Genomic DNA, 12950 nt, shown 5'->3' with positions numbered 1-12950 from the left:
TGAAATCCTAACTGATTCCATCCATTTCTGTCTGTTTTTGGTGACACATCCATCTGTTAGGGTTAGGGTTAGGGTTAGGGACATCTTGGATTATCACCATTACTGTTGCCAAACTTACAAAACTACAAGAGTCTAGAAAATGAGGCTGCAAAAAAGAAATACTGTAATAACATTAAGAGGTTGTGGTGAAGAGAGAGCTGAGCCAAAAGATCTTCGTCCTACCCTCACCTATGGTCATGAGCGCTGGGTCATGACCGAAAGAAGAAGATACAAGCGGGCGAAGTGAGCTTCCTCCGTAGGGTGGCTGGGCTCTCCCCTAGAGAGGGGGAGAAGCTCTGCCATCCGGGAGGAGCTCGGAGTAGAGCCGCTGCTCCTCCGCCTTGAGAGGAGCCAGATGAGGTGGCTTGGGCATCTAGTCAGGATGCCCCCTGGGCGCCTCCCTGGTGAGGTGTTCAGGGCATGTCCCTCTGGTAGGAGGCCCCCGGGAAGACCCAGGACACGTTGGAGAGACTATGTCTCTGGTCTGGGAACGCCTGGGGACCCCCCCGGATGAGCTGGAAGAGGTAGCTGGGGAGAGGGAAGTCTGGGCCTCTCTGCTGAGGCTGCTGCTAACCTGACCCCGGATAAGGGTTAGAGGATGAGGATGATGATGATGACATTAAGAGGTGAGAGGTGGTAGCTCAGAGGAGGGTTCTGGGTTCGAGCCCCAGTGCAGACAAAACATGGAGGGTGTTCTGGTAGGAGGGAAAGGTGCCAGAACACCTTCAGAGCACTGCCAAGGTACCAAACCCACAAATGCTCACATAGATCCCTCAGGGGGCACCCTGCCTTCGCCCCCCCTCGCTGTGACCCCAACAGGGGTAAAGCAGTCTAGAAGACGAAATAAAAACCTTAACAGTTGAAGAGCTCGACATCCGTAATTCCCGCATGATTGGTTATGATTCAAGCTCTATTGGAAGCGGGATAATATACACACAGGGCTTAATTGTATAACAATTAATCAATTAAAAGTGTATGTTTTGCTCAGTGTAGCAGACGCCCCACAAATGACTGGATGAATCCGCATTAAAACCTATCTGAGAACAGGATGTTTTGCAGTTGGCATCAGTTCGGTGCCATACGACGACTGTTTGGATCCAGAGTAAAATTCTGAAGCCCTGTTCACCTGCGTGATTTGAACGTGAACTTCAGAACTCACCTGAGCGGCGGCGACACAACGGGATCACTTTTCTTCTTTCTCTTTGTTTTTGAGCACATAGAACTGCTCATATGACCCGTGTCCCTGTACGCACTGCGTTGGAGCAGTTCTAGTGTCACGCCTCCAGTTTGTGATACAAAAATGTTGTTTGGCGAGAAGATAGAGTAGTTGGACACACTTGTCCTGATGGAGAGTTGTCATGTGGAGACAACAGGGTTAGCCTAGCCCTAACCCTAACCCTCTAACCCTAACCCTCTAACCCCCTAACCCTAACCCCCTAACCCTAACCCTCTAACCCTAACCCCCTAACCCCCTAACCCTAACCCTAACCCTAACCCCCTAACCCTCTAACGCCCTAACCCTAGCCCTGACCCTAACCCTCTAACCCTCTAACCCTAACCCTCTAACCCTAACCCTCTAACCCTAACCCTAGCCCTGACCCTGACCCTAACCCTAGCCCTAACCCTGACCCCCTAACCCTAACCCTCTAACCCTAACCCTGACCCTAACCCTAACCCTCTAACCCTAACTCTAACCCTCTAACCCTAGCCCTAACCCTAGCCCTGACCCTGACCCTAACCCTAACCCTAACCCTAACCCTAGCCCTAACCCTGACCCTGACCCTGACCCCCTAACCCTAACCCCCTAACCCCCTAACCCTGACCCTAACCCTAACCCCCTAACCCCCTAACCCTAACCCCCTAACCCCCTAACCCTAACTCTAACCCCCTAACCCTAACTCTAACCCATCCATCCATCCATCCATCCATTCTCTACCGCTTATCCGGGGTCGGGTCGCGGGGGCAGCAGCCTAAGGAGAGAAGCCCAGACTTCCCTCTCCCCAGCTACCTCCTCCAGCTCATCCGGAGGGATCCCCAGACGTTCCCAGGCCAGACCAGAGACATAGTCTCTCCAACGTGTCCTGGGTCTCCCCGGGGGTCTCCTACCGGAGGGACATGCCCTGAACACCTCACCAGGGAGGCGTCCAGGGGGCATCCTGACTAGATGCCCAAGCCACCCCATCTGGCTCCTCTCAACGCGGAGGAGCAGCGACTCTACTCCGAGCTCCTCCCGGATGGCAGAGCTTCTCACCCTATCTCTAAGGGAGAGCCCAGCCACCCTACGGAGGAAGCTCATTTCAGCCGCTTGTACCCGTGATCTTGTTCTTTCGGTCATTACCCAAAGCTCATGACCATAGGTGAGGGTAGGAACGAAGATCGACCGGTAAATCGAGAGCTTCGCCTTTCGGCTCAGCTCTCTCTTCACCACAACGGACCGGTGCAGAGTCCGCATTACTGTGGACGCCGCACCGATCCGCCTGTCGACCTCCCGCTCCATTCTTCCCTCACTCGTGAACAAGACCCCGAGGTACTTAAACTCCTCCACTTGGGGCAGGATCTCCTCCTTTACCCGGAGAAGGCACTCCACCTTTTTCCGGTCGAGAACCATGGCCTCAGATTTGGAGGTGCTGATTCTCATCCCAGCCGCTTCACATGCGGCGGTGAACTGATCCAGTGATAGTTGGAGGTCACGGGCCGATGAAGCCAACAGGACCACATCATCCGCAAAAAGCAGAGACGCGATCCTGAGGTCATCAAACCGGATCCCCTCAACACCATGACTGCACCTAGAAATTCTGTCCATAAAAATTATGAACAGAATCGGTGACAAAGGGCAGCCCTGGCGGAGGCCAACCCTCACCGGAAACGAGTTCGACTTACTGCCAGCAATTCGGACCAAACTCTGGCACCGATCGTACAGGGAGCGGACAGCCCGTATCAGCGGGCCCGACACCCCATACTCTCGGAGGACCCCCCACAGGACCCCCCGAGGGACACGGTCGAATGCCTTCTCCAAGTCCACAAAACACATGTGGACTGGTTGGGCAAACTCCCATGCACCCTCGAAGACCCTGCGGAGGGTGTAGAGCTGGTCCACTGTTCCACGCCCAGGACGAAAACCACATTGCTCCTCCTGAATCCGAGGTTCGACTATCCGGCGGACCCTCCTCTCCAGTACCCCTGAATAGACCTTACCAGGGAGGCTGAGGAGTGTGATCCCCCTATAGTTGGAACACACCCTCCGGTCCCCCTTCTTAAAAAGAGGGACTACCACCCCGGTCTGCCAATCCAGCGGCACTGCCCCCGATGTCCACGCGATGTTGCAGAGTCGAGTCAACCACGACAGCCCTACAACATCCAGAGCCTTAAGGGACTCTGGGCGGATCTCATCCACCCCCGGGGCCTTGCCACCGAGGAGTTTTTTAACTACCTCGGCAACTTCAGCCCCGGAGATACGAGAGCCCATCTCCAGGTCCCCAGGCCCTACTTCCTCACTGGAAGGCGTGTTGGTGGGATTGAGGAGGTCCTCGAAGTATTCCTTCCACCGATCCACAACATCCCGAGTTGAGGTCAGCAGGACACCATCACCACTATACACAGTGTTGACAGTGCACTGCTTCCCCCTCCTCAGACGCCGGATGGTGGTCCAGAACCTTTTCGAGGCCGTCCGAAAGTCATTCTCCATGGCCTCACCGAACTCTTCCCATGCCCGAGTCTTTGCCTCGGCAACCGCCGTAGCTGCACTCCGCTTGGCACGCCGGTACCCATCTGCTGCCTCAGGAGTCCCACAGGCCAGTAAGGCCCGATACGACTCCTTCTTCAGCTTGACGGCATCCCTCACCGCTGGTGTCCACCAGCGGGTTCGGGCATTGCCGCCATGACAGGCACCAACCACCTTGCGGCCACAGCACCGGTCAGCTGCCTCAACAATGGAGGCACGGAACACGGTCCACTCGGACTCAATGTCCCCCGCCTCCCCCGGGACATGGTCAAAGCTCTCCCGGAGGCGTGAGTTGAAGCTCCTTCTGACAGGGGACTCTGCCAGGCGTTCCCAGCAGACCCTCACAACACCTGGTCTGTCCGGCATCCTTCCCCACCATCGGAGCCAACTCACCACCAGGTGGTGATCAGTTGACAGCTCCGCCCCTCTCTTCACCCGAGTGTCCAGAACATGCGGCCGCAAATCCGATGACACAACCACAAAGTCGATCATCGATCTGCGGCCTAAGGCGTCCTGGTGCCAAGTGCACATGTGGACGCCTTTATGTCTGAACAAGGTGTTCGTTATGGACAATCTGAGACGAGCACAGAAGTCCAATAACAAAACACCACTCGGGTTCAGATCAGGGGGGCCGTTCTTCCCAATCACACCTCTCCAGGTCACACTGTCATTGCCAACGTGAGCATTGAAGTCACCCAGGAGGACGAGGGAGCCCCCAGAAGGGGCACTCTCCAGCACTCCCTCTAAGGACTCCAAAAAGGGTGGATACGCTGAACTGCTGTTTGGACCTATGGCACAAACAACAGTCAGGATCCGTCCCCCCACCCGAAGGCGAAGGGAGGCTACCCTCTCATCCACCGGGGTAAACTCCAATACACAGGCACTGAGCTGGGGAGCAACCAGAATTGCCACCCCTGCTCGTCGCCTCTCACCATCGGCAACTCCAGAGTGGTAGAGAGTCCAACCCCTCTCAAGAAGACTGGTTCCAGAGCCCTTGCCATGCGTCGAGGTGAGGCCAACTATATCTAGTCGGAACTTCTCAACCTCGCGCACCAGCTCAGGCTCCTTTACCACCAGAGAGGTGACATTCCATGTCCCTAGAGCCAGTTTGTGCAGCTGGGAATCAGACCGCCAAGGTCCCTGCCTCCGGCTGCTACCCAAAACACAATGCACCCGACCCCCTTGGCCCCTCCTGCAGGTGGTGAGCCCACGGGAAGGGGGTCCCATGTTGCCTCTTCGGGCTGCGCCCGGCCGTTGCCCCACCCCCAGGCCTGGCTCCAGGAGGGGGCCCCGGTGACCCGCATCCGGGCAAGGGAAACTTGGCACCAATGTTGTTCAGCATCATTAGGGGGTCCTGGGCTACGCTTTGTCTGGTCCCTCACCTAGGACCTGTTTGCCATGGGTGGCCCTACCAGGGGCATATAGCCCCAGACAGCGGAGCTCCTAGGATCATTGGGACACGCAAACCCCTCCACCACGATAAGGTGGCAGCCCAGGGAGGGGCTAACCCCCTAACCCTAACCCCCTAACCCTAACCCTCTAACCCTAGCCCTAACCCTGACCCTCTAACCCTAGCCCTAGCCCTAACCCTAACCCTAACCCTGACCCAAGGTCCCACTGAGACTTAACAGTGCAGGCATTTGTGTCCTGATAGGTGAAGAGGAGCAGGACCCCTGCTACAGCCCCCAAAAGGCCCTGACCTTGGCCCTTACTGACTGGCTGCAGGAATTTCTGATGGCTGATCATCCTGGAGGTACACACACTTGGATCCTGCTTTAAAGAGCAGGCAGTTGGATTGATGAGTTTACTCTTTGCTTTCCTCTGCTAGGCCATCTCAAGAAGGGCTCCTCAGATGAAGAACCCATGCAAATGGATATGGGGGACAGTGCGCACATCCCTGAACCTGAGGAGAATCCACTGTACACTGCAGAGCCCCTGACCCTGAACGACCTGAAGCTGCTGTCAGACCTGTTTTACCTGCCCTACGAACACGGGCGCACCGCCAGGAAGATGCTGCAGGAGCTGGACTGGCTCAAGAAGCACAGCGCAGCTGCTTCTGCAGACACCGAAGAGGTGAGTTAGGCTGCTATGGCAGATCTGGGCTCCGTCAGCAGCTCCGTCAGCAGCTCCGCGCATGTCCGTTCTCCTGTTTCCAGGCAGCGGCGTGGCATTCCAGAGCGCTGTGCTTTGATGACATGTGCGAGGTGGTGGTGCAGATGTTTAACCACCTGTCCAACGCGCCCAACCGCAGCGTTCTGTACGACCTCTACAACTACATCTGTGACATCAAACGTGGGGTTTGTCTGGCTCGAGCCTACGTGAAAATATTAGGTGTGAAACCCTGAAGGCACAGCCGGCGTTTATGTCCGGAACGTGCTCTAAATATTCCGGATTTTAAATGAACACATTTAAACACAATGGGCCAGATTCACCAATATGTTCTTACGAATCTTCTTAGATTCTTTCTTAAGTTGTCCTTAAGAAGTTTTTTAAGAAAACCCTACGTCGGATTCATCAACGCGTTCGTAAGCCCCAGAATTGTTCGCAGCTGTGTTCTTAGATTGATGAATGCCATCTGTTCGTAAGTTGAGAGCGCATGCCAGGTGAGTCTAATTAACATACGATTAGCATAAGTCACCGCCCACTAATGCCCATAAAAGGAACTGCAGCAGGACCCTGTAGACAGAGCAAAAAGCAGCCAAATGCCCAAAGCCAAATGCCCAAAGCTTGCCTCTCCACGCCTGATTTCTGACGCCGTGTTGAACAATCAAGAAAGGATGGCTAACACGCTTGATAAAATTGCCTCAACCCTGATGACTAGAGCCAACACGCTGAAAGAAATCAACGAGAATGTAAAAAAAAGAAGAATGTAAAAAAAATAAACGTGTAAAAGCTGTGCTCGGATTGTGACAATAATGCATTTTATTCACAAACGGGCAATTAATCGCGCTCGAACGTGAACCGCGTGCCTGCAGTCTGGCCCCATCATTGCGTCAGGACGCACATCCTCACGGGGTCGTGGCTCTGTGTCCAAACACATCCAGCGCCCCTTTAACATGCCGATGGTGCGTTCAATGGTGGAGCGACTGCGCGCATGCATCTGATTGAATAAAACTCCTGTGGAGTCTGAGGGTTGGTCAGTGGTGTCAACAACCAGGGAGCCAGGGCATATCCTCGATCCCCTAATAAAATAAATCAAGATAAAATCAAATAAAAAGACAGTTTTGGCATGGTTTCCAATTTGGTTGATTAATGTTAAGTCATTGGCACATTTACGTAATTTTAAAATTCTCCGTAAATCACCAAAAATAGGAAATAAACAAATAAATAAATAAATATGACAGAATTATCATTGTAATATTGAATTTTATTGAACTGCACAAGAGAAGAAAACACAACCATGCCAACATGTCGGCACTGAAATGTGCGCAAGAGTACTCCTGAGTGTTCGTAGGATTTGTTCTTACCTACGAATAAATCCAGGATAAGAAGAAATTGGTGAATGCCACAATCTTCGTCAACTGTTCGTAAGTGGGACTTAAGAACAAATTTGTTCGTAAGAACGCTTCGTGAATCTGGCCCAATGTTTTCATTTAGGAAGCAGTCGCATCTGCTTAATTAACATCCACTGATGCCTTTTTTGGTTTCCAATTAGAAAAATTAGAAGTATTTGCAATGTTTTCTTTTTTAAACAGGAGGTCATGATCACCCGTCAGCCCAGCTCATGACCAATGAGATGGAATCCTGGACCACGAGAGGAGGCCTGTCGGGAGAGTTTCAGGTAACCTGAGTACGTTTGTCTCTCTAAAAGAGAAGGAGAAGTAAAAGTCATCTATTTGAAAGAGTCATGATTTATTTTTAGAGGATGTTGCCTGGTCACGGAGACGGGGACCTTTTCAGACACCCTCCCAGGACACAGGTGTACTGCATAAGGCCGTACGGGCCCGAGGACCAGGTGAGAATCCTCCTAATTTGGTCTTGGCTCATTCAGTCTGGGTTTTCTCAAAGGATGTCTGCCCTGTCAGATTCAGCTGGAACGTATTTTCAGGGAGATGAGCGCGGAGAGCGGCGCTGCCTCTGTTGGACAGCTGCCACTCCTCTGTCGGGGGTAAGGAGGCAGCTTTGGTCTGGGTTCTCAGAGTTCAACTTGATTCTGTTGCTTTTTATGGTCTCATTTCAGCCTGTTGACCGGGGAGCTTTGCCCTTCCCCTGAGTCTGCTCTGGTCCTGGAGGATGACGCTGGTCTATGCGGCTATGCTCTGGCCGTCATTGATGCCAAACAAGCTGCAGCCAAAACTCAGGTGATCTAATGCAGATTTACTGGAAATAAGCTGATCAAGCATAAATCCTTGGCTGAAGAAAATCCAACCAAGCAGCCACTTACAATACTGTCCTGGAATCCTACCCCAGAAAGCTTTACACTCATTCACACCCAACATCAGATGATGACCGGGATGATCCACACCCCTCTACTAATGAACCAGCGAGCAGTAAACCAGCGCAGTCACTAGAACTGGGATTCCCACCAGTTGCTTCAGAACTGAAGAAGCCTCTTGGATAGGAGGTGAAATGTCTTTGGAAAAATAATTCCAGTTGGATTTTCTTCAGCCAATAATTCTATTCAAAGTGGATGGCTGAGAACATTCATCTCGATGTGTAGCATGGCGTTATCCCTGCTTCCACCCTACAGAGGGCGCTAAGTCCTTCGGTGTTGGAGGAATTCCCCTCCCTGGTTACCATGCAGGTTCTACCCCGAGTAACAGACTCCTCTCCAGCAAAGCGCATGATGTGGCAGCTCTTATCCTCCATCAGGACCACTGGTACTTTTAGACTTTGATAACACACTTGCTAAAAGTTTGATTTAGCTCTTTAAACTGATCAGGAATCGTTGCTTCGTGGCGTTTGATAAGGACAGTTAAAGTTGCACTATGCAATCCTGCATGACATCACTTCAGTTGATGTTTGAGGTCAATAGCAAACCTGCTCCTCCCCCAATGAACACAGAACTCTGAGGTGGCTCTGTGCTATGCTAACATCGCTAAAATGGCTGAGCTAACTCAATAAATGTTTGGTGAGTTGATTATATTCTAACCCTTTATGCAATACTCTTCCAATTGTGGTTTATGTTAGAACTGATATCTTAAAAAACTGGGTTGTTTCTTCATTCTTAGCTTCTTTTCTCTGGATTCTTTCAGCATCTTTTCTTTGGTCGTGTCCAAGACATTTTTCCTGTCAGATTAGATTCAACTTTATTGTCATTGCTCATGTACAGAGCAACAAAATGCAGTTTAGCATCTAACTGAAGTGCAAAAGGAGCAGCAAGTGGCGAAATAATAAGTGAATAAATACAGTATTTACAGTCTTTATCATTACAATCGTTTAGTGATTCACAGGTTGTACTGTGAACATATTTTACAGATGTACATTAAATGCCTGCAAACAATATTTACACAAAACAGCTGGAGGAAATGTACAGACAATAAGTTAAACTAAAGTTCATAAGTAAGTTTTAACCCTAACTAACTAATGTAGTGAGGTGAAGTGGGGTGTGGGGGTCAGCTGGAGTCCAGCAAGGACACAGCTGCTGGTCCTGAGGGTTCTGAAGCGCCGACCCGAGGGCAGGAGGGAGAACAGACTATGGGTAAGGGTTAGGGTTAGCCCAGGGGGACAGGGTTAGCCCAGGGGGACAGGGTTAAGGTTAGGGTTAGCCCAGGGGGACAGGGTTAGCCCAGGGGGACAGGGTTAAGGTTAGGGTTAGCCCAGGGGGACAGGGTTAGCCCAGGGGGACAGGGTTAAGGTTAGGGTTAGCCCAGGGGGACAGGGTTAGCCCAGGGGGACAGGGTTAAGGTTAGGGTTAGCCCAGGGGGACAGGGTTAAGGTTAGGGTTAGCCCAGGGGGACAGGGTTAGCCCAGGGGGACAGGGTTAAGGTTAGGGTTAGCCCAGGGGGACAGGGTTAGCCCAGGGGGACAGGGTTAGGGTTAGCCCAGGGGGACAGGGTTATGGTTAGCCCAGGGGGACAGGGTTAGGGTTAGGGTTAGCCCAGGGGGACAGGGTTAAGGTTAGGGTTAGCCCAGGGGGACAGGGTTAGCCCAGGGGGACAGGGTTAGGGTTAGCCCAGGGGGTTAGGGTTACGGTTAGCCCAGGGTTAGGGTTAGCCCAGGGTTAGGGTTAGGGTTAGCCCAGGGTTAGGGTTAGGGTTAGCCCAGGGTTAGGGTTAGCCCAGGGGGACAGGGTTAGCCCAGGGTTAGGGTTAGGGTTAGCCCAGGGGGACAGGGTTAGGGTTAGCCCAGGGGGTTAGGGTTACGGTTAGCCCAGGGTTAGGGTTAGCCCAGGGTTAGGGTTAGGGTTAGCCCAGGGTTAGGGTTAGGGTTAGCCCAGGGGGACAGGGTTAGCCCAGGGTTACGGTTAGCCCAGGGTTAGGGTTAGCCCAGGGTTAGGGTTAGGGTTAGCCCAGGGTTAGGGTTAGGGTTAGCCCAGGGTTAGGGTTAGGGTTAGCCCAGGGTTAGGGTTAGCCCAGGGGGACAGGGTTAGCCCAGGGTTACGGTTAGCCCAGGGTTAGGGTTAGCCCAGGGTTAGGGTTAGGGTTAGCCCAGGGTTAGGGTTAGCCCAGGGGGACAGGGTTAGCCCAGGGTTACGGTTAGCCCAGGGTTAGGGTTAGGGTTAGCCCAGGGTTAGGGTTAGCCCAGGGGGACAGGGTTAGCCCAGGGGGACAGGGTTAGGGTTAGGGTTAGCCCAGGGGGACAGGGTTAAGGTTAGGGTTAGCCCAGGGGGACAGGGTTAGCCCAGGGGGACAGGGTTAGGGTTAGCCCAGGGGGTTAGGGTTACGGTTAGCCCAGGGTTAGGGTTAGCCCAGGGTTAGGGTTAGGGTTAGCCCAGGGTTAGGGTTAGCCCAGGGGGACAGGGTTAGCCCAGGGGGACAGGGTTAGGGTTAGGGTTAGCCCAGGGGGACAGGGTTAGCCCAGGGGGACAGGGTTAGGGTTAGGGTTAGCCCAGGGGGACAGGGTTAGGGTTAGCCCAGGGGGTTAGGGTTAGGGTTAGCCCAGGGTTAGGGTTAGGGTTAGCCCAGGGGGACAGGGTTAGGGTTAGCCCAGGGGGACAGGGTTAGCCCAGGGGGACAGGGTTAGGGTTAGGGTTAGCCCAGGGGGACAGGGTTAGCCCAGGGGGACAGGGTTAGGGTTAGGGTTAGCCCAGGGGGTTAGGGTTAGGGTTAGCCCAGGGTTAGGGTTAGCCCAGGGTTAGGGTTAGGGTTAGCCCAGGGTTAGGGTTAGCCCAGGGTTAGGGTTAGGGTTAGCCCAGGGTTAGGGTTAGCCCAGGGGGACAGGGTTAGGGTTAGCCCAGGGGGTTAGGGTTAGGGTTAGCCCAGGGTTAGGGTTAGGGTTAGCCCAGGGTTAGGGTTAGGGTTAGCCCAGGGGGTTAGGGTTAGGGTTAGCCCAGGGGTTGGGGAGCAGCACTGCGACGCTGAGCTTCCATTAAAGACCATTTCCATGTCCTCTCCTCTCTAGGTTCTAAAGGAGCGTTCTGTGAGTTGAGGCAGAGTGATCAGAGGATGCTTGATTTTTACACAAAGCTTGGATACTTCAACTCCGTCAGTGTGACTGAAGACATCGTTGTCATGGGAACCAGCCTGCAAAAGTGATCAATCTCAAGGGTTTTCTTCAGGTCTACAATGTTTGTGTGGTTTGGTCTCATCGTTCATCTCCTTCATGCTGGGAATTAAAGGAACGCTTCAGAAATGGCTGCATAATCTTAAACTGCTGTTAATGATACAATTGTAAACTGGTAATTTCTGAAATTACAACCAAGCATAATGAAATATTAACACTTATTCATATCCTTTCTATCCAAAAGTGTCTAATGCAGACATGGAAACACTACCAATGAGACATAATCAGTTTATTTGTGCTTTGAGGGTTAGGGTTCGATGGATAGTTCCAGCAAAATTAACCTTTGAGTAGAAAATGTTTCTGCTTTATTAGCCTGTTGGCTAACATTTTCAGAGAAATGGTTGTAGGCATTAAAGTTGTTCAATCAATGGAATAACTTCAGTCCTGTAACATTATCTCCATTCAAATGTTCTTTTCTTCCCTGAATTTCCACAATGTCAGATGAGGTTTGTTACTGTGACGTAATTTAACGGGTTTTAACATCTCAAGGTGATACGTGCGCATCAGCACTGTTACTTTTGTTCAAACACATTAAAAATGTGAACTTCCAAATAAAAATCAACTAAGCTTGAGCAAATGATTCATATAAATGGTGACCTTTTTCCTTTCAACATCCCTCTGGAACCGTGAATACCCACAATGACACAATACCAGAGCAAAGATGAAAAGGGGGAAACTTTTTTTGCAGTTTTGTAGAAAATATCAGCAAAGCCAGAAAAACAAGCATCTACCATCAAGACAGGTGCTCGTTCTTGTCTCAGCAATAATGAACTTAAGCAACTATACTTTTATAAAGCTAATGAAAAAATGTTGCGTACTTTGGGAATGATGTTCTGTCCTGTTTAGATGGTTTTATTCCCACTTGGAAGAACCTCAACCAGCACGAGAGAGATGCTGAGGAAGCTGAACTTGATCACTGGGACAATGCTTGACTCATCTCCTGAGCTGGCTGCTGCTAACCCTGACCCCCTAACCCTGACCCCTAACCTCACCCTGACCCCTAACCCTCTAACCCTGACCCCTAACCTCACCCTAACCCTCTAACCCTGACCCCTAACCCTGACCCCCTAACCCTGACCCCTAACCTCACCCTAACCCTCTAACCCTGACCCCTAACCCTCTAGCCCTGACCCCTAACCCTCTAACCCTGACCCCTAGCCCTGACCCCTAACCCTCTAACCCTGACCCCTAACCTCACCCTAACCCTCTAACCCTGACCCCTAACCTCACCCTAACCCTCTAACCCTGACCCCTAACCCTCTAACCCTGACCCCTAACCCTCTAACCCTGACCCCTAACCTCACCCTGACCCCTAACCCTCTAACCCTGACCCCTAACCTCACCCTAACCCTCTAGCCCTGACCCCTAACCCTCTAACCCTGACCCTCTAACCCTGACCCCTAGCCCTGACCCCTAACCCTCTAACCCTGACCCCTGACCCTCCGTCACAGTTGCTGCTTCCATCCCTTCCCGTTGACTTGGAGCCTGCAGCTTGGCTGATATTGACCTTGTCGGCTGTGAGAGG

The 12950-nt window shown here is 52.1% G+C and overlaps 1 protein-coding gene across 3 annotated transcripts in view; it reads left to right on the top strand.

The window, feature by feature from the left end:
- LOC105419290 (protein O-GlcNAcase-like) overlaps positions 1–12005 on the top strand; it is a 14491-nt gene extending 2486 nt beyond the window's left edge. The window contains exons 9-17 of one of the 3 annotated variants that reach the window (XM_029850245.1): positions 5415–5513; positions 5589–5833; positions 5917–6091; positions 7456–7541; positions 7623–7715; positions 7786–7868; positions 7941–8061; positions 8451–8580; positions 11264–12005. In XM_029850245.1, coding sequence (XP_029706105.1) covers positions 5415–5513; positions 5589–5833; positions 5917–6091; positions 7456–7541; positions 7623–7715; positions 7786–7868; positions 7941–8061; positions 8451–8580; positions 11264–11397 — 1166 coding nt within the window. In that variant the 3' untranslated portion in view covers positions 11398–12005. Of the gene's footprint in view, positions 1–5414; positions 5514–5588; positions 5834–5916; positions 6092–7455; positions 7542–7622; positions 7716–7785; positions 7869–7940; positions 8062–8420; positions 8581–11263 lie in introns of all 3 variants that reach the window. The other 2 variants (XM_029850244.1, XM_029850246.1) reach the window with 2 other exon arrangements.
- Positions 12006–12950: the final 945 nt, after the last annotated feature.

Source organism: Takifugu rubripes, chromosome 17 (genome assembly GCF_901000725.2).
Source record: "Takifugu rubripes chromosome 17, fTakRub1.2, whole genome shotgun sequence".
Taxonomy (NCBI): domain Eukaryota; kingdom Metazoa; phylum Chordata; class Actinopteri; order Tetraodontiformes; family Tetraodontidae; genus Takifugu; species Takifugu rubripes.
This window is presented reverse-complemented; position numbering and strand designations above follow the sequence as displayed.